Raw genomic sequence first — 20,017 nt, 5'->3', positions numbered from 1 at the left:
TGCCCTGGCTGGGAAATCAACAACCGCCCTCGGGTGGGGCTTGAGTCCCCTTGTCAGCCCATCGCGTGACGAGTTACCACCTGTACGGCAGCAGCTGGGAGACCCCGTGTGCTGCGCCTGGTACACACCGGGAGGAATTCCCAGCCTCAAGCATTCACAAGCTAGTCAAGGTGTAGGGAGGAGAAACTGAGGCAGAGAACAGGGGATGTGACACGCCCAAGGTCACGGCAGAGCTGGGAATAGAGGCCGGGTCCCCCAAGTCCCAGCCCATGGGCCGACCCACCCCACTGCCTCCCTGCTGGCTGCATTGAATTGGGGACGTGCCTAAGTTCTGTGGGGCAGGGTCTTCTGAGCCGGGCAGGTGGCCCTGGGCAGTCAGTCCCCGCTGCCCGCTGTGCGGCTTGGCGGGGAGGAGCTGGCACCACAGGGGAAAGACCAGGACTGGAGGCCTGGGGCAGGGCTGGGCCCGTGCCGGGGCTCCGCTCCGCCTGGCAAAGGAAGGACGGTCACAGGCCAGCGGGAGGGTGGGGGGTCGCAGAGCTGCCAGGAGTTTCTATTTAGAGGCTGAGACGAGGATGCTAATTATAAGCTGGCAGGAAGGCAGAGCCGTGACCCAGGCATGCGGCTGGGAGCTGCCTGTTCTGGGGGCTGAGTAATGGGAATGAGCTGTCCCATTCAGCCAGAGGCGGCAGGGCCAGAGGGTTCTGGAAGGCACCCGGCCCCCACGGGGGGGGATAAAAGCTGCCGGCCCCCGGCACCGAGCAGATCGGCCCCCAGCCCCGCCGGAGAGGACTCAGCCCCGAGCCAGCAGCAGCCCAAGAAGCAGCGATGTTGTGCCGCCTGCACCTCCTGCCGCCCCCCCATGGCCTCCTGGCTGCCCGGCTGGGCCCCGTGCGCACTCTGTGGCCGGCCCCGGGTGCCCTCTGCGCTGAGCTGGAGCAGGAGCTGCTGCGGGAGCTGGAGTCGGCCAGGGAGTTTGCCAGCAGCATGGGGCGGCTCCTGGCTGGCGGAGGGAGCGGCAGCCCCGGGGGGGAGCCAGGCCAGAGCTCCGGCGTGGCCCTGGCCCAGGGGACGGCCGAGCCCTTCGCCGTGCGGCAGGACGTCCGGGGCTTTGCGCCCGAGCAGCTGGCGGTGAAGCTGGTGGGCAGGACGGTGCTGCTGACGGGCAGGAAGGAGACGCAGAGCGAGGACGGCAAAGGCTCCTTCTCCTACAAGTACGAGGTGTTCAAGAGGGAGTGGGACGTGCCCGAGGCCGTGGACACCGACCGCCTGACCTGCTCCATCTCCAGGGAGGGGCAGCTGTGCATCGAAGCCCCGTGCCTGGCCCCCCCAGCCCTCCCCGCGAGGAACGTGCCCATCCAGCTCAGCCCTGCGGGCGGCTCGGTGGCACCGGCTGAGCCGGGCTCAGGGGACGGAGCCGACGGCAGAGCCCGGGGCTAACAGCCTGAGCCCTGGCAGAGCTGGGCGGAGAAGGGGGAGCAGAATCCAGCTGGGGCTGAGACTTGACTTTTTTTTGCTTCGGCGGCGCTCCAGACCTGCCCTCCTCTGTGTCCCATAATCTGGTCACCCTGGCTGGGCCCTGGGTACCTGGCTGGCTGCAGGCCAGATTCACAGCGTGTGACGTGTTTTTATATGAAATAAATGTTCCTGATCTTCCCCTGTGCTGGTGCTGCCTTCGCCAGGACCGGCCGGTGCCAGCACTCGCTGCGGGCGCCTCCCCGGCCAGTCTACGCTACCCTGGCACAGGCTGGCCCCGCACGGCCGGCCCCTTCTGGGGAGGTGGGGCTTCACCCCGTGACAGGTCCCGCTTGCCTGCCTCGGGGGGGACGTTGAGGGGGGCCCAGGCAGGCTCCTGGGCTCTGCTGGAGGCACAGGCTGAGCCGGAGCAGCTCAGCTGGCACAAAGCCCCGAGCGGCAGGGCCGTGCAAGCCCGAGCCTTGTGCTGGGTGAAGGGGGCTGGGGTGCAGGGCTGGCCTGGGGGACATAAATCAGACCCCCCCCCCCCGAGGGGAGTGGGAGGGACATTATTGAAAAGATTATTTCCTGGGAGGGAAACTGAGGGAGGTGCTTGCTGGGCCAGGGGAGGTGGGGACCCCGGTACAGAGACCTGCCACATCCGCAGCATCGCGTAATTCAGGCCGGGGACGACGAGCGCGGCTCCTCCATGCAGCTGCCGCTCACCTGCACGGAGCCCTGGGGCTTTACCGCTGGGGCCAGCCCCTTCGGTCCCGGCTCGACAGCTTGCAGGCCCCCTGCCCAGCGCCAAGCCCAGTCGTTCCCGTAGCGCCTGCGCGGCCAGAGAACGGGCTCCCCTCGGCTCCGCTCCGCGTGCCAGCATGTGCCAAGCCGGGATCCGTCCAGCTGCCCACGGCTCCGGGTGAGCGGCAGTGACCGAGGGCAGCGCTAGGCCCCCCCCCTATCAGCTCCGGCCACATGCTCCGGGGAGCGCCCGGCCCTGCCCAGGGACCCAGAGTCTCACGCAGGGACGGCAAGTTTGCAGTACGGCCAGTCTCGGCTCCAGGGCCTTGCGGTGCCAAGCAGGCCTGTGTGCATGGGAGCCCGGGCAGGGGGGGCATGTGCCAGCCTGTCGGCTGCTTGTCCCAGGGCCAGTGTGCTCCTCACCCGGAACCCCGCTCCAGCAGGACCTCATTCGGGCCCCATGCAGAGCGGCAGCCACGCAGCCAAGGGCTCGCTGCTGCCAGTGGGACCCGCAGGACTGGGCCTGGCCGCTCTGCCAGGCTCGCACATTAACTAGGACCATGTATAACCCTCTAGCAGAAAGCAGGGCCCCGACGGCCCAGCCAGCGTGTGGGGCGGCCACATGTGGGGGACGGGGCTCGGGCTCCAGCCTGCCCCGGTTGCTGGGAAATCGGAATAAAAACCATTTCTACAAAGTTCACTGACAACGGAAACGTGGGGAAAACAGGTTTATTCCAGTGGTGACACAAACGAGAGACACCCGGAGAGAATCGTCACCCGGCAACACAGCCAGGGGGGAACAGGGAGATGGTGACACTTGCGCATTCGTTACAGGTACCAGAATCCTGCCGGGAGCCTCCGGCGGATCCAACCCGCCCCAGAGACAGGGCAGTTCCCCAGGCTCTGCTCCGGAAGAGGCACGTGGGGGCACAGAACCCTGCGAGCGCGCAGGGCCGGAGCGGGCAGTGCTGGCAGCCCGGCCATGGCTGCGGTCTCTGGGGCGAGGGGCGCTGGCACCTCTGGTGGGTCAGGACCCCCTCGTTCCCTCGCTCCCTCCCGCAGGCCCCCTGCCCAGCCCCTCGCTGCTTCGCGGCTCCTTCCCCGCCCCGGCTTCCTGCGCCTGCTGGATGCTGATGGGAAGGGCTCTCCCCTTCACGGGCGGCGGGGCCAGGCGTGGAGCCTGGATGCAGAGCTGTCCGTCCCGGGACAGGGAGCAGGTCACGGCCTGGAGATCCACGTCCTCTGGCAGCACAGCCTGGGTGCGCAGCTCCCTGCATTCCCGCCTGCGGCCCCCCTCTTCCCATGTGCTTTGCTTTTCATGCTTCCCGGTCACCGTCACGCTCCTCCCCTCCATCCTCACCGTCAGCTCCTCCGGAGAGAAGCCGGCCACGTCCACAGAGAGCTGGAACTTCTCCTCCCGCGGCTCCGCCTCGGCATCCCCAGCCGCCCCCGGCTGCCTCTGGCCCGCAGGCTCCCAGCAGAGGGGCGGCTGGGCCTGGCCGACAGCACGGCTTATCCTGGCCATCTCCTCCATGTGCCTGCGCACGTCGCCCACCACCTGCTCGAAGCAGCTCTGGGGGGCCGGCCCCAGGAGGGCACTCCCCGGCTGGCTGCTGCAGACCCACGTGGGGCCGAAGCCCCGCCACGGCCACCGTCTGAGCGGGAGCAGCCGCACCAGGTACCAGGAGCAGCTCGTCATGGTTCTGCTGCCCAGACTCCTGCTGCCTTTGCCTGCCTGGCGTGCCGGGGCACTGGCTCTGGTAGCAGCCGCAGGGCGGCCTTATATAGCCACCCGGCCTTCCGGGCCCTTCCAGACCCTTCCTCCGCCGCCCACGGAAGGGCTGAGCCGGCCTCCTCTGCCGTATACGGTGCTGGGGCGGGACGAGCCTGGCCCTGTGAGTTACCTAACTGGGCGGCAGAGCCGAGCCAGCAGCTTCTGGCAGCCGGGAGCAGGGCCTGGCATTGCATCACTCCCTGCCCCACAGTCTGGGAATTTCTAGAGCCCCCCTGAAGCTGCCCCTTGTTGTCTGTATCCAAGGCTGGCGGGAGGGGCCTGTTATCGCTCTGTGCTAGGGACCCGCAATTGCAGGGTCTAGTTCAGAGGAAAGGTGACAAGTGCAGGGATTGCGAGGTCCTGGGTAATAGGGGATTGGGAATTAAATAGAATTCAGGGCCCTGTACGGGTTCAGGCTGGGAAATATTTGAGCATGAGGTAAAAGTGTAACAAATCCAACTGGGAAGAGGGGGACTGGGAAGAGGTGTGAGGAAGATGTTCCTGATGTCTAACCTGTGATCAGAGGAGGTGGAGGAATCCCCCTCATTGTCTAATCTGTTCTTAAATCCCCTCTCCTCTCAGAGATGTTTATTTGGTCCTGCCTGGTGGTGGCTTGGCCAGATGACCTCTTGAGACCCTCTCAGCCTACTAGTTCTGAGTCTGTCTGGGGGATGGGGATGGACACAAGGCTAGAAAACTGCTCTGCAGGTAAATGGATTTTGAACTAACTGGGGGGCTGGGCAGAGAGGGGTTTCGTATGGGGCGAGCTCCAGCACCCACCCCAGCAATGATCCCCTGCAGACAGACCCTTTCCCAGAGCCTCGGTGCTGGCCCACGTTAGTCACCGGGTTGTCAGCTCTCGCCGGGTGCACAAAGCCGGGGGGTTTCCTGACAGGCCCAGCGCCCGTGGGACTGAAGCCCCTTGGGATCTCAGCGGTTATTCAGGGTTCTCTTTCTAGCCCTTCTGGTTAGCAAGAAAAGCTGGACCCTGCCCCCTAAAGCTGCCCAGGCCGGAGGCCCAGGAGAAGACCTGTGCTCCCTCCCCAGCCCCTTTGGGTCCTGCCTGCTGGTGTGTGCACCTTCGGGTGGGGGATGCTGCACCCTGGGGTGGGGCTGGGGTTCTGGCCACGCTGTGCTGCTCTGGGCCGAGCAGCTGTGGGGCAGAGCTGGGCGTTAGGGCTCCCCAGACCTGCCAGGAAGTCTGCACCCCACATGGTGCAGAGGGGTATGGAGAGCTCAGTGGTTTGAGTTGAGTATTGGCCCAAACACCCAGCTGTGAGAGTTTGAGGGGCCAGGGGGGGATCTGGGGCAAAAAAAAAAAAAATTGGTCCTTGGCTGAGGAGGCTGACTCAATGTCCTTCTAGGTCCCCCCTTACAGCTCTAATAGAGATAGGTATAGTTCCCTTTCTAGGAGGGGAGGATGGTATATCTCCAATTATTACCTATGGTGAGAATCCCCCAGCCCCCTTTTCCCACGCGCATGGGGGGGTTGTCCCACTTTGGGGGTTAGGTGAAATTGAGGGGGGTATTTACCCCGTGAGGGGGGGTATTTACCCCACACTGGGGTGCGGGGGGGGGGGGGGCGGGCCCGCATTAAGGGGGCTCTGGCTGGCTCCGCCCCGGGCAGGCTAAGCCCCGCCCCCGGCTCGGGGACTACATCTCCCAGCAGCCCCCGGGCCCGCGCAGGCGCAGTGTTGGCCTGGCGCACGCCGCGGTCCCGGCATGGCGGAGCCGGAGGCCTCGCAGCCCGGCCGGACCCCGCCGCCCCCCCCGGCCGCTCCCGGCTCCGGGCCGGGCCCCGCGGGGGGCTCCAGTGACCCGGCCCGGCCCGGCCTGAGCCAGCAGCAGCGCGCGAGCCAGCGCAAGGCCCAGGTGCGGGGCTTCCCGCGCGCCAGGAAGCTGGAGAAGCTGGGGGTGTTCTCGGCCTGCAAGGTGCGGGGGCCCGGGGGCCGGCCTGCAAGGTGCGGGGGCTCGGCCTGCCAGGTGCGGGGGCCTGGGGGCCTGGCCTGCAAGGTGCGGGGCACCGGGGGCGGCCTGCCAGGTGCGGGGGCTCGGCCTGCAAGGTGCGGGGGCACCTGGGGCGGCCTGCCAGGTGCGGGGGCCTGGCCTGCAAGGTGCGGGGGCACCTGGGGGCGGCCTGCAAGGTGCGGGGGCACCCGGGGGCGGCCTGCAAGGTGCGGGGCACCTGGGGGCGGCCTGCAAGGTGCGGGGGCCTGGCCTGCAAGGTGCGGGGGCACCTGGGGCCTGGCCTGCAAGGTGCGGGGGCGCCTGGGGCCCGGCCTGCCAGGTGCGGGGGCCTGGCCTGCCAGGTGCGGGGGCACCCGGGGGCCTGGCGTGCGGGGGCCCGGGGCCTGGCCTGCCAGGTGCGGGGGCGCCCGGGGGCCTGGCCTGCCAGGTGCGGGGGCCGCCCGGGGGCCCGGCCTGCCAGGTGCGGGGGGCCTGGCCTGCCAGGTGCGGGGGCACCCGGGGCTCGGCGTGCGGGGCCTGGGGCCTGGCCTGCCAGGTGCGGGCGCCGGGGTGTTCTCGGCCTGCCAGGTGCGGGGGCCCGGCCTGCCAGGTGCGGGGCTCTGGCCTGCCAGGTGCGGGGGCCCGGGGCCTGGCCTGCCAGGTGCAGGGGCGCCTGGGGCCTGGCCTGCCAGGTGCGGGGCGCCTGGGGCCTCGGCCTGCCAGGTGCGGGGTGGCCCGGCCTGCCAGGTGCGGGGGCACCTGGGGCCCGGCCTGCCAGGTGCGGGGGCTAGGCCTGCCAGGTGCGGGGGTCCGGGGTGTTCTCGGCCTGCAAGGTGCGGGGTACCGGGGTGGGGTCGGCCCTGCAAGGTGCGGGGGCTCGGCCCTGCAAGGTCTGGGGGCCCGGCCTGCAAGGGCGGCGGGGACCTGGGGGTGTTCTCGGCCTGCAAGGGGCGGGGGTACCCGGGGCGTTCTCGGCCTGCAAGGTGCGGGGGGCACCTTCCCTGGCTGTTCCACCCCTGTGCGGTCACACGGAATTGGGAAGGGAGAGGGCAGGGCTGCCCCAGGACCCCGCACCGATCGCCTGGTCTGTCCCTGGCTTAGGCCAACGATGCCTGCAAGTGCAACGGCTGGAAGAACCCCAACCCGCCCACTGCCCCCCGCATGGACCTGCAGCAGCCTGTGACCAACCTGAGCGAGCTGTGCCGGAGCTGCGGACACGCCCTGGGTGAGGCCTGGCAGTGCCTTCCCCGGGCACGGGGACCCAGGGCGGGCACGGGCTGGGAGAGCGTCGGGCTCTGCTCTGGTGGGGCTGGCAGAACGGGCCGGGGCTGCATTTAGTGCTGTGCCTGCCTTCACGGCTCCCTGGCAGGGCACCCGCTGGGCGATGCCCTGTGGTCGGTGCCAGGGTGTCACCAGCTAAACCTCCTCTCCATTGTCTTCGCTGCTCCCCTGTCCAGCTGACCACGTGTCCCACCTGGAGAACGTCTCGGAAGAGGAGATCAACCGGCTGCTGGGGATGGTGGTGGACGTGGAAAATCTCTTTATGTCGGTCCACAAAGAGGAGGACACGGACACCAAGCAAGTGTACTTCTACCTGTTCAAGGTACGGTGGGGGAGCAGCGGCTTCGCTCTGCCTTTGAGCCGCAGGCCTCCTCGGTGTAGCCATTAGGACGTCACGATAGACAGCGAAGGCGTCCAGTGTCCAGCCTAAAATCTGGCGCATCTCTGCCTGCCTCTGGTCTGGTTGCTGTTCTGTGCAGTTACTTTCCAGGGCACGTTTGGTTGAAGTCAGCGCTGAGGCAGGGATTCTGCTCTGTTCCATGGGCGCCCCTCTTCGGTACTGCCCCATGTCCAGAAGTGTTCACAGTCCTTCTCAGTGATAGCGGCACCAGGCTGTCCTCAAGGCAGGCGTCCCCTCGGCCTCAGGGCTGCGCCTTCCTGGAGCGAGTGCTCGTTACTCCACCTTCGATAAATGGAGAGTTTGTTCCCTTCCTGGGGAAACAGTCTGCACGTGTAAAACAGCACGTGTTATGCACCGAGAATGCATCTGATTTGTGTAGGACCTAGAGTAACTATCCTGTTTGTTTGTATCCTGCCTGGCAAGGGATGGAACTCCGAATTCCTGACCCTTTCATGGCTATGTGTTTGGGGGGCTCAGAAGCCCCCGGTACCCTTCTTCTTGAGCGAGGAAAGCTAGTTTGTTGTCGCACGAGATTGAAAGAGCCACTCCTCTCCTAACCTGCGTCTTGCCTAAAATTCCTGGAGCCACAGCTGACCTCTGCTCCTTTATGGGTGCTGGGAACTGAGGTGCGGCTGGCGGGCCGTGGGGAGGAGCAGCGGATGGATTACATGAGATGTGGGGGAGGGTCTGTGTGTGGTCTCCGTTAGGCTTGGGAATAACCAGCCCATGTAGGGATCTGAGCCCAGTGAGCTGCTGATTTGTTACAGTGGTTCTCAACCAGGGGGACGCAGAGATCTTCCGGGAGTCCATCAGCTTATCTAGATATTGCCTAGTTTTACAGCAGCCTACGCAAAAAGCACTAGCGAAGTCAGCACAAAGTAACACGTCATACAGTGACTGGTTTCCACTGCTCTAGATGCTGAAACGTAAGCACAATATTGATATTGCAATTGCTTTCGTTTATAATTATAGGGTAAAATGAGAAAATAAGCGGTTGGTCAATAGCACTGTGACGCTTTTGTGATTTTTACGTCTGATTTTGTAAGCGAGTAGTTTGTAAGTGAGGCGTAACTCGGGGTACACAAGCCTCCTGTTCGGGGTGCCATTGTCTGGACAGGCTGAGTGCCGGGGATTCATTGTACGTCTGGCAACCCGCCTCAGGCAGCCCAACTGCAAGACTGGCTTAAAAGCAGAAGCTTTGCCAGAAACTAGGTGTTGTCCCTGCCCCCCCCTCCCCGAGCTGAGCCCCTGGGAGATGCACTGCCAGGGAAGGAGTGGGCCGATTCCCAGGCAGTGTAAATCGACACAGCCCATTAAAGGCACCAGCTAGGGATCTGGCTGGCTGCTCCTGGCCCGTCGCAGCTTTCGGTAGCTGCTGTAAGCCTGGCCGCTCTCCAGTCTCCGGTGTGTGACGTCCCCCTTGCCTCCCCAGCTGTTGAGGAAATGCATCCTGCAGATGAGCCGTCCTGTTGTAGAAGGGTCCCTCGGCAGCCCCCCCTTCGAGAAGCCGAACATCGAGCAGGTAACACCAGCGCTCTGTAGCGGCCGTCCATTGTCACGGTGACCCCAACGCCTGGGACACCCTCTGCTGGGACACGCAGCCGGCCCCGAGCTAACGTGTCTGCCTGGACCCCCCGGCGGGGGGAGAGGTGCTGGTGGGTTCCGATGACCCTCTTCTCAGCCTGATCCTGTGGCTTTTAGCTTCCTGGCATCTCTTCCCCTGCCTCAATAATCCTGTATAACGAGGAGCCGTTCCCTGCAGCTGGCTGACTCGTTACCCACCCAGGGTTTGGCACGGACACGTCACTACGTCCGGGTGCCTCGGTAGCAAACCGAGCCGCGTGTTCGGCTGGTCCCAGGAAGTCCATCCCCAGGGGCCAGTGCTGGGCGCGGTTGTTTCTCGTGGTGGTGACTGCTCTCCCGCCCTCACCCGGGAAGTGGTGGATCGTCGTAAGTTCGGGGGCGGGGAGGGCTCTGGTGAAGCTTGAGGGACAGGGCAGGAATTGCCAGGCGGGGTCAGACCCGGCCCCGTCTTGTCCAGTGTCGTGTCTCCAGGCTTGGGCCGGTGCATCTCCGAGCCGCAGCGCTCCGCTGCTCTGGTCCGGACCCTCATGTTCCGCCGCCCCTCGGTCCCAGCCCTGGTCTCGCTGATAGAGGCCTCCAGCTTGACCAAACCGGTCAGTGGGGATCTTGTTGTGTTGATAAATCACCTGGGAATACTCGTCCCGCTACACCCGATCCACAACTGAACGCGGGTCTCGGCTGCTCCATTCCCCACACCTCCTGCAACTCCTCGGCTGCGTTAACCTTGCCTCGTGCAGCCCCCCCTGCCCTGTGTTCACGCGCAGAGCCAGCCCCGCGTCGGCTGCTCTGTGACAAAGCCCCCCACAGCTGGGGCCTGCCTTTGCCTCCCCTGACGCCTGCCGGCACCCTGCCCCCACAGGGAGTCTTCAACTTCGTCCAGTACAAGTTCAGCCACCTGCCCCCCAAGGAGCGGCAGACCATGTACGAGCTCTCCAAGATGTTCCTGCTCTGCCTCAACTACTGGAAGCTGGAGACGCCCTCCCAGTTCCGGCAGCGCTCGCAGAACGACGACGTGGCCACCTACAAAGTCAACTACACCCGGTGAGTGCTGGGGAGAGGGGCCGGTGCAGACCCCGTCCCAGCGACCATTCGTTGCATGCTTAGCTTGTGCTCTGGGGGAGCTCTGACCCTGGCTCCCCTCACTTCACCTCCCCAGTGGGGGGATCTGGGCTCGCCCTCCTCTCCCGAGCTGGTCCTGATCTCCCCCACCGCACTCCCCGCTGTATTCCCAGCGACGAGCCCTGGAGATCCTGAGCCTGCCGCTCTTAAGCACAGCACCTGCTGCATCCCTGGAGTGCTGCCCCCCGGCGGCTCAGGACGGTGCACAGCTCACACCTGGGCTGGCCCGGCGTGTGGGGTTGCGGGTACTCGTGATGGTTCAGGGCCATGAAGCCAGCATGCCTTGCCCCGGCCGGCTTGGAGAGACAGCGTCGGTGTGCTCCACACTCCGCTGGGAAAGGTCCCCTATCTCGACTACCCCAGCCGCTGCCTCTCTGCCCCCATTGCCCCTCCATTCCCGACAAGATGCAGCTGCTGCGCTTTGCATCTCAGCCCGTGACTGCCACCCCAGTCATAACGCCAGCCCCTTGGGGGCGCTGGTACCAGCATCCAGGTCCCTGGGAGTGTACCCCCTTTTCTCCCCCAGCTGGCTGTGTTACTGCCACGTGCCCCAGAGCTGCGACAGCCTCCCCCGCTACGAGACTACCCACGTCTTCGGGCGCAGCCTGCTCAAGTCCATTTTCACCGTCACCCGCCGGCAGCTGCTGGAGAAGTTCCGGGTGGAGAAGGACAAGCTGGTGCCGGAGAAGCGGACGCTCATCCTCACCCATTTCCCCAAGTAGGTGGGGCTGGCTCCCAGGGCGTGGGGCTGGCAGGGGTTAGCTGAATTCTCGCTGGCCCTGGCGAACCCAGAGGTGGCTGTGATGGGTGGGTCACGTTTGGTCTCTGTGTGCCAGGTCCCTGGGCCCTGCTCGCTGGGTGAGGCTCCTCCCCATGGGTACCTGCCCGTTAATCTGGATTGCCACGTGTGGCCCCACACTCCCCCCCCATGCTGCTCAGGGTTGGCAGCTCTAATAATTGGAGATGTACCTATCTCACAGAGCTGGAGGGGACCTTGAAAGGTCATCGAGTCCAGCCCCCTGTCTTCACTAGCAGGACCAAGTGCTGATTTTTGCCCCAGATCCCTAAGTGGCCCCCTCAAGGATTGAACTCACAACCCTGGGTTTAGCAGGTCAATGCTCAAACCACTGAGCTATCCCTGCCCCCCTAATGCGGCCGTGCCACTAGCCTGCCAGCTGCTGGCTAACCTGCCCCGTCGCCCGCCCTGCCCAGGTTTCTGTCGATGCTGGAAGAGGAGATCTACGGGGAGAACTCGCCCATCTGGGAATCTGACTTCACCATGCCGGCCACGGAAGGCGCCCAGCTGGTCCCGCGCCCAGGTACTTGGCTGGGAAAATGGCCGAGCGCCCTGGGGGCGATTGAGCTCATGCCACGCCAGCTCCGGTGCAAGTGGGTGGTTTGCTTGACACGGCCCCTGGTCTGGGCTGCAGAGGGCCCCTGGTCTGGGCTGCAGAGGGCCAGTGCAAAGACGTCCTGTCCAGGGCCAGGTGGGCACCACCCCCGGGGCGGGAGGCTGTGGGTTCGGCTAGTGAAAGGCTCCGTTCTCATTCCCAGCAGCCGTCAGCACCGTCGCCGTGCCCAGCACCCCGATGTTCAGCAAGAAGCTCAGCAGCAGCAGCTCCTTGTCCTCCATGAGCCTGGATGCCAGCACGGCCGAGCCCGTGCCAGGTAACGCCAGCCCAGCTGTGGGTGCGCGGAGGGGCTGAGGCCGCCCCGGGGCCCTGCTGGGTGGCACAAAACTTTATGGCCCCAACGCCTCTGGGACTGGCCGGGGGCTAGTGCCCGAGGACACAGCGCCCTGGGAGGGGTCAGCCTCCGGCCAGCGCCACCTCCCCTGGAGTGAAAGGGGCAAAGCGCTGCTAGACCAGGGGGATCCGCAGTTAACCCTTGAGAGTCCATGGGGTTGCTCGGGTCTCAAGTGTGGGCTGGGGGAGGGATCTTGGGGGAAGGGTCTGTGGGGGGCGGGAGGGGGCGCTGCAGTGAGCAGACAGGTTCTGCCCTTGTGATACGTGCGGACGGCGGATGCCCGAGTGGATTGTCGTCAGCCAGCTTGGGAACAACCTGCGCCCGCCCTTCCCTGTAACCCTGACACCCCTCGGTCGCAAGCCGTTCAGCTCAGAGGGGGAAGTGAAAGAACAAACTTGAGACCCCTCGTCTGTCACCCGCCCCCCGAGCATAGACTGCCTGGGGTGGGACGGGGACGCCGTGCCCGCTTCCCTGGCAGGCAGCGCCACGCAGGAAGCCATGGAGCACCCAGTCGGCCCGACCCGGCACCCTAGGGGGCAGAGAGGGGAAGCCCCCTGCGGGGTGACACGCCTCAGCTGCACCGGTTCCCGCGGGCCCCAGCCCTGCCGAGGTCTGGCTGCTGCTGCAGGGTCCGGGTGCGGCGGCTCCCGTCTCCCTTGCTGTGCGGCTCAGCGGGAGCCACGCGGGGTGGGAGATGCAGGGACGCAAGTGGCCCGTGGCCCTGCCGGCGTGACCATCCTCTGCTGCCCGAGCAGGCGAGAAGCGGAAGCTGCCCGAGGGCCTGACGCTGGAGGACGCCAAGCGGATCCGGGTCATGGGCGACATCCCCATGGAGCTGGTCAACGAGGTGATGCTGACCATCACGGACCCGGCCGCCATGCTGGGCCCGGAGGTATGGGGCAGGGAGCTGCGGGGATGTCTCCCATCAGCACTCACCGGCTCCCCACTGGGCGCGGGCCCGGCAGTGCTGGGCCAGGGTTGCTGGTGACAGTAGGAGCTGCCAGCCCTTGGGAGCGGCTGTGGCAGACCTCGGCTGGCACCTGCTCGGACCCCGTGCTGGGGCCTGGCGTGACTGTTGGGGGGGATGGGTAAGGGGGTGGGGCGTTGTCCCTTACGCCCCCTGCTCCGCCCCCAGACCAGCCTGCTGTCGGCCAACGCGGCGCGGGACGAGACGGCGCGGCTGGAGGAGAGACGCGGCATCATCGAGTTCCACGTCATCGGCAACGCACTCTCGCAGAAATCCAACAAGCGGATCCTGATGTGGCTGGTGGGGCTGCAGAACGTCTTCTCCCACCAGCTGCCCCGCATGCCCAAGGAGTACATCACCCGCCTCGTCTTCGACCCGTACGTGGGGCGGGGGGGCTGCTCCGGGGGGCCGGGTTCAAGCTCCGTCGCGATCCCGGCTCGCGCAGGAAGTAAACGGCCCCGGTTCGGTCCCTGCATCCTGGCTGCACCAGAGGCCCAGGCCCAGTGCGACCCCAGCAGCTGTGGGGGGCGGGGGAATGGTCTGGGCCCCAGATCCCTCCCCAGCCCCATAATATTAACTCAGACAGGGCCGTTCCTGCCTGAGCTGCACACGCCTCCCCCACTACTGCTGCAGCGACTGATGGGGCTGGGGGGCAGGATAGTGCATTGAGTGGGGCCCCCCCATAGCCTCTATGTGACTCTGCCTGTGCCTTTCCCGGCAGCAAACACAAGACCCTGGCTCTGATCAAGGACGGCCGGGTGATCGGGGGCATCTGCTTCCGGATGTTCCCCACCCAGGGCTTCACGGAGATCGTCTTCTGCGCTGTCACCTCCAACGAGCAAGTGAAGGTGAAGGCAAAACTGCAGCTCACCTGGGGGGGGCCATGAGAGAGAACAGTGGGGAGCCGCAGGTCTGGATTGGGGAGCCCAGGCTGGGCTAGCAGGGGCTGCAGGTCGGGAGTGAGGGGCCCTGGCAGGGCTGGGGGGAGCCCAGGGCTGGGCAGCAGGGGCTGGGGATCGGGAGTGAGGGGCCCTGGCAGAGCTAGGGGGAGCAGGGGCCAGTGGGTTGGGATTGTGGGGTGCTGGCAGAGAGGTTTGGGTGGGCAGCCCAGGCCTAGGTAGCAGGGGGAGGCTGCAGGCCATGGCTCTGCGGCCGCGCGGGCTGCGAGGGAGGCAGGAGCGGATGCTTTGCCCCGGCCGTGGTGAGCGCAGCCTCGTGGACAGCGGGACTTCCCCCGAGGCCGGGCCGGGGACCATGTTTAACGCTGGCTGTTCCTGCGGCCGAGCAGTTGCTCTGCTGGGGTCTGTTCCCCAAACACGTCTCGGGGCAGGGCCAGCCTGGGGCACCTCCCCACAACCCCTCCCTGAGAGGCTGAGCCCCGCCTGCCCCGCGGCGTCTGCCTGACGGGCGCCTGTCTGCCTGCCAGGGGTACGGGACGCACCTGATGAACCACCTCAAGGAGTATCACATCAAGCACAACATCCTCTACTTCCTGACCTACGCCGACGAGTACGCCATCGGCTACTTCAAGAAGCAGGTCCGGTGCCGCCTGCCCCCACCTGGGGGGGTCCTAATCCCCCCCCCTCCCCCAATGGTGTCGCTCGCGTGCTCTCACAACCCCCCTTCCTTTCCAGGGCTTCTCCAAGGACATCAAAGTGCCCAAGGGCCGCTACCTGGGCTACATCAAGGAGTACGAAGGGGCGACGCTGATGGAGTGTGAGCTCAACCCCCGCATCCCCTACACCGAGCTCTCGCACATCATCAAGAAGCAGAAGGAGGTATCCTGGCCGTGGGGGGGCTCCGCTCGGCCTGGCTCCTCGTGCCAGCCACGCCCGCGCTGCCGTAACACCTTGGCGCTAGTGCAGGGGAAGGGGTAACGCTGCTGGCCCAGGAGGCTGCTGTCCTGTGAGCGCCCCTCTCGGGCAGCGTCGCCGTGGCCCACGCGGCTCCCAGCACGGCTTGGCCATGTCTGTGCTAGTCACGGTCCAGCACCCGCCTCCGTCAGACCCGGAGCCACTGCCTGGCTCCGGCTCGCCCTGGGCAAGCCCTGCTTCCCTGCCCCGGGCACAAGGAGGGCATTGGCTGCCCCGTCCCGCGGGCACGGCCCTGCGCCCGGCTCCCCCGCAAAGGCCTGAGGGTGAGGGGAGCGGGCGTGGACCAGCCAGACTCTGCCCCCGCTCGCTTCTAGCCTCTGCCGCTCCCACCGCAGATCATCAAGAAGCTGATCGAGAGGAAGCAGGCGCAGATCCGCAAGGTCTACCCGGGCCTGACCTGCTTCAAGGAGGGCGTGCGGCAGATCCCGGTCGAGAGCATCCCTGGAATCCGTACGTTTGGGCCACAAACATCTGCAGCCCTGGAAGGCTCTGGCAGCAGGGCAGGGCTCTGACTGCTCCCCACCACCACCACGGCCAGCGCCTGTCACTGCGACTGTAGCTACCCACCTAGCGCCTGTGTGCTCGCCTGTAGGCAGCCGGCGTCACCTTGCAAATAGTCTCAGCTGCGGGCAGTGCTGCTGCCACCCTGTGGCCAGGCTGTGCCACTGCACTCTCCTCTCTGCGGTGCGGGTCCGGGTCCGGGCTGAGCTGTTCGGGGGTGGTGGCCCCTGCGCTGGGGGGTGAGGCTGGGCAGTGGCTGGCTCTGCCCTTAATGCAGTAACACAAGCAGGTGCATCAGGAAAGAGCAGAGGGGTCGACTGGCTCTGCAGCCTGGCAGTGGCTCTGATCTGTGCACTGGGAGAGGAGCAGAGCTGGCATCCCAGCCTGGCTCTGTGCAGGACTAGTACAGCTCCTGGCGCGGCTCCGTGGAGCAGTGCGTTCCGGGGGCAGCGGAGGGGTGGTCGTGGCCCTCGCAGCCAGCTTGGGGGTCACGGAGGCAGAGTGCTGCCCAGGGACTGTGCTTGGGGAGGGGATTGTGACTCGGTTGATGGCGAGTGAGCCAATGCCTCTTCCTGCCTTCCAGGAGACACGGGATGGCGGCCGCTGGGGAAGGAGAAAGGGTAAGTGCTGTTCCCAGCCCTGCGTCCGTCGCTGCTGGCCCGGTTTGCTCACCGGGGAACTAGGGGGGTTGGGGAAGCAGCGGCACAGGTGTGATATATTCCCCCCCCCCCCCCCCCCGGTCAGCAGCCCGGGCCAAAAGGCGCGATTGCCTGGGGGCTCTGGTGCTGCTCCCTAGCCTGGCAGACAGTGCAGGGATGGCCCGAGGCTGCAATCCATTCTCAGCATCCCAGCAGGGTTCCCCAGGCCGTCAGACCTCGAGGCAGCAGCATCTGGGCCGTAGCTGTGTGGGAGCAGTCGGGGGACACGTGGGCTGAGGCTGGTCACGCCGCCCTGGGGGTCCCTGGCAGGCTGCTGCCCTCAGCACAGCGGCAGCGTGTCCTGAGTGCCCTAGGAGGGAGGCACAAGTCTTCCCCCACAGTGGGGGGGGCCAGGGGCTCGCCTAGCTGGTGCCTGCTCACCTACGGGTACTGGGAGGGGACAGACGCGGTGGGTGCTGACCTCATCTGCCCCCTTCTCCTGCAGGAAGGAGCTCAAGGACCCAGACCAGCTGTACAACACTCTGAAAAACCTCCTGGCCCAGATCAAGGTGACGGAGCATGGGAGGCAGCTCCCCTGGGGTCTCACTCTGGGTATCAAGAGCTTCCGTGGGTCCGTTAGAGCCTCCCCGCCTGGCACAAGCCAGTCGCCAACCGGGGGCTCTGAGCCGGTTCTCCCAGCTCTGGGGGGGGGGCGTGTCTGGGGCCAGCAGCCGGGGCACAGGCGCCTGGGCTGGTTCTGATCCGTGGTCCCTGAGCCCAGGGCATCTCGCTCTGTCTGAGCTCCCTGTGCTCAGGGTGGGGCCAGGAGCCACGCACCTCCCGGGCCTGGTTCTGGAGGGGGAGGGGAGTCCAAGCTGCCCCCCCCCCCCCACATGAGGCTCTGACTGCCCCTTGCCCCCCACAGACGCACCCCAGCGCCTGGCCCTTCATGGAGCCCGTGAAGAAGTTGGAGGCCCCCGATTACTACGAGATCATTCGCTTCCCCATTGGTAGGTGGCTGATCTGCCCGAGGCCCCTGCAGCCCCGGGATGGGGGGTGGGGCCAGCGTGGGCTTGTGTGGGGTATTCATTGGCAGTGGGGGACAGCACTCCTGGGTCCTATTTCGCCTCTGGGAGGGAAGTGAAATCTAGTGGCTGGAGGGGGGCTGGGTTCTGCCCTCTCCTGTGGCAGGCGTACGTGGAGTTCTAGTGGCCAAGGCGGAGGTGGGGAGCCCGGATTCCTGGGTTCTGTTCCTGGCTCCGTCGCTGGCCCGTTTCCCCTCTGCGGGGCTGAGGGTGCTGGGACCCGAGGGGTGGGGGAACCCAGCCAGCCGCGCGCTGATCGCTGCCCCCACAGACCTGAAGACCATGACCGAGCGCCTGAAGAATCGCTACTACGTCACCAAGAAGCTCTTCATCGCCGACCTGCAGCGCATCATCACCAACTGCCGGGAGTACAACCCCCCCGACAGCGACTACTGCAAGTGCGCCAACACCCTGGAGAAGTTCTTCTACTTCAAGCTCAAGGAGGCCGGGCTCATAGACAAGTAGGGGCTCGGGGGGGGCCTGGCCTCACGCTCCCCTTGGGCCCGCAGCCCCCGGCCGAGGCAGCGCTTCCTGCCGAACTCTCCCAGGAGGGGCTGGGGGGCTTCTCTGAGCCCGGCTCAGCTGCTGACGGGTGGAGCAGGCCAAGGAGCACGTGGCCAGAGTGTGGGGCCAGCTCCCCTCCCGCTGCTGGGGGAGGCCTCTGGGACTCGCTGGCCTCTCCCCTGGGCGCCACCAGGAGAGGAGCGGCCCAGGGCCCCTCTGCACCAGTCGACACTCTGCCCGTGGGTGTCTCCGCACACTCGGCGCCTCGCCCTGGAGGCAGGAGCCCGGCCCACATGGCACCAGCGCCACAGGGTTCAGCTGGGGCATGGACCTGCTGGGCTGGAAATTCCGGCAGGGCAGCCCAGGCTCCAGTGCTGAGCCGCCCCACCCTGGGCGAGCTGCACCGCGTCTCTCTGGCTTGGGGCTGTTCGCGGGCTTGGGCCAAGGCTGCCCCACCCCCTGGCCTGCGCGCACAGCACGGCTCTGCGTTGTGGGGCTGAGGCCCAGCCCCCGCTCCCCCCACAGCCCAGCTGCCTGCTCCAGCCCCTGCCTCCTGCTGCAGCCTGGTGTGTTCCCTTGGGCTCCTCGTCCTGCTCACCCCCTTGCTCCACATGGAGCATCCGGCCCTGCCGCTCACGGCGTGAATGTAGAAGGGGGGGGGCGGCGTTCTCCTCCCTTGCCAGCCGGGAGGCTGCCCCCCTCTGGCCTTGCCTGGGTTCCGGGGCTCGGCTCCAGGCTCTGCTAGGTGGAGGTGATCTGAGGGGTCTGTATCAGCTCTCAGCCATTCCTCCCCCCGCAGCTCGGCCTGAGGCCCGTCCTCTGTCCTCTCCTGCCCCGGCACGGCCGGGTCCCCTCGGGCTGGGCCCTGGGCTGTCAGCCCTGTGCTGAGCCATGGGGCTAGTGTCACTCCTGCTGGGGCCCCCCCATCCCCCCTGCTCTGTGCTCCTCCTGGCTCCAGCGCACTGAGCGCTGCAATCCTGAGGGGGGGGGTGGGGAATGCTGCGCCATGGGGCGGTGCAGGGCCGGGGCCAGGGCCTTTCAAAGGGGGGTGGGGAATTGGGTCCCAGGCTGGGGCCGCGTGCTGTGCCGGGGTGAACAGCAGTTAGTGGGGTGAGTGGCTAAACCAGGCCCCCCCCCTACTCCTTCCTAGGGGGCCTGAAGGGAGCCCCCTGGGCACGGGGATTATGGGCCATGGGGCTGCTTCTCCCAGCCGGGTTACTGACCTGTCCTACGGCCCCTCCTGCCTCCCCTCCGTGGCAGGGGCCCCTGAGGCCTGGCAGAGCCACAGGCCCCCGTGACGTAGAGCTGCTGCCCTCTGGCACCGGGCCCCTGCAGCTCCTGGCCGAGACGCAGGCAGTGACGTTTTCTCCCCGCACTGGAGCAGAAGGAAGAGCAGCCAGGCCGCAGAAGCATTTTGCTGTCACGTTCCACCCACCCTGCCCCCCGACTGGTCACTGTTGCCTTATTCCCCCTGCACTGGCCTGTCCCTCGGGCGCAGCCATGGGGCTGTCCCAGCCTCCCAGTTCATTTTTTATTTTCCTTTATTATTTTTTTAAAATAAATGTACATGGCCCCCGTGAAGCACCTGTCTGTGTACTGGGGCCCCAGCAGCAAGGCATTGTGGGTGGGTAGCCCCCCCCCCCCGGTCCCTCCTGAGATGAGCATTGGTGCTGCTGTGTGCCAGCCTGTCACCCCTTCCACTGACAGCAGTGCCACCCCCGCTGCGCCAGCCCTGGAGATGGTCAACAGCCTGCCAGGTGCTCCCTTCTCACACCCCTAGCCAGGGGGCAGCTTCTCCCTCGGCCCTGACTCAGCTGGGAGCCCAGGGCAGGGAGCAAACCCTCCCCCCACGTGCTCCGCGGTGCCCGCTGCCCCGGGCTGAGCCCTGTGTCGCTCAGAGTTAATCGTGGCGCGGCGCCGCTTGGTGCTAGGACGCAGGCTGGGCGCGTGGGTAACGTGGCTGCGCTCTGGCTGGGGTTAGCAGCTGCTGCGTGGAAGCCAGAGTCCTGGCTAGCTGCTCCTCCACCGCTGCCCTGCTCTGCTCTCCCTGGCACACCTGCCTGCAGGGTAGTGTCACCTGCCAGCCACGGGCCCAGCAGGGCTCAGGGCCCTGTTGTGCCACCTGCTGCCGTGAGCCAGCACGAGGCTCTGCCCCAGAGCTCCCAGGCTCAAGCAGAGCTGGGGTGATGGGACTTGCCCAAGGTCATGCATGAGGGCGGTAGCAGAGCTAGGAACTGAGCTCCGCCCACTGCAGCCTGCTGCCTTTGCATGTTGTGAGTGGCTAAGTGCAGCAGCATAAGAATGAAGGTGGCGGCCGGTGCCTGCACAGAGAAATCTGCTGCAGGTGCCACTAAACAGCAGCTGGGTCAGTATGGCTGGGCCTTGGCATCCTTCGGTC

The 20,017-nt window shown here is 66.2% G+C and overlaps 3 protein-coding genes across 5 annotated transcripts; 2 read left to right on the top strand and 1 right to left on the bottom strand.

Moving 5' to 3' along the window:
* The first annotated feature begins 746 nt into the window (after positions 1-746).
* On the top strand, positions 747-1,461 carry LOC120392228 (heat shock protein 30C-like). Its single transcript, XM_039516889.1, has one exon. It carries the CDS (start codon positions 829-831, stop codon positions 1,438-1,440), a length of 612 nt encoding a protein of 203 aa, XP_039372823.1. The 5' UTR covers positions 747-828; the 3' UTR covers positions 1,441-1,461.
* Positions 1,462-2,921: 1,460 nt separating this feature from the next.
* Positions 2,922-3,942, bottom strand: LOC120392250 (heat shock protein 30C-like). Its single transcript, XM_039516921.1, has one exon. It carries the CDS (start codon positions 3,896-3,898, stop codon positions 3,227-3,229), a length of 672 nt encoding a protein of 223 aa, XP_039372855.1. The 5' UTR covers positions 3,899-3,942; the 3' UTR covers positions 2,922-3,226.
* A 1,730-nt stretch (positions 3,943-5,672) lies between these two features.
* On the top strand, positions 5,673-19,683 carry KAT2A (lysine acetyltransferase 2A). 3 transcript variants are annotated; one of them, XM_039516972.1, is made up of 18 exons: positions 5,673-5,905; positions 7,022-7,145; positions 7,378-7,523; positions 9,034-9,123; positions 10,045-10,226; positions 10,831-11,022; positions 11,517-11,623; positions 11,862-11,972; positions 12,806-12,942; positions 13,186-13,394; positions 13,739-13,865; positions 14,444-14,554; positions 14,652-14,795; positions 15,227-15,341; positions 15,976-16,012; positions 16,536-16,599; positions 16,956-17,040; positions 17,387-19,683. In XM_039516972.1, the coding sequence occupies exons 1-18, from the start codon at positions 5,696-5,698 to the stop codon at positions 17,578-17,580; spliced, it is 2,385 nt and encodes a 794-aa protein (XP_039372906.1). In that variant the 5' UTR covers positions 5,673-5,695; the 3' UTR covers positions 17,581-19,683. The 3 variants fall into 3 exon arrangements, with proteins under 3 accessions (XP_039372906.1, XP_039372905.1, XP_039372907.1); XM_039516971.1 differs by having other exon boundaries at positions 11,859-11,972; positions 17,387-19,682; XM_039516973.1 differs by lacking the exon at positions 5,673-5,905 and adding an exon at positions 6,851-6,868 and having other exon boundaries at positions 11,859-11,972; positions 17,387-19,680.
* Positions 19,684-20,017: the final 334 nt, after the last annotated feature.

The sequence above is a fragment of the Mauremys reevesii genome, linkage group 27 (assembly GCF_016161935.1).
Source record: "Mauremys reevesii isolate NIE-2019 linkage group 27, ASM1616193v1, whole genome shotgun sequence".
Lineage (NCBI taxonomy): Eukaryota > Metazoa > Chordata > Testudines > Geoemydidae > Mauremys > Mauremys reevesii.
This window is presented reverse-complemented; position numbering and strand designations above follow the sequence as displayed.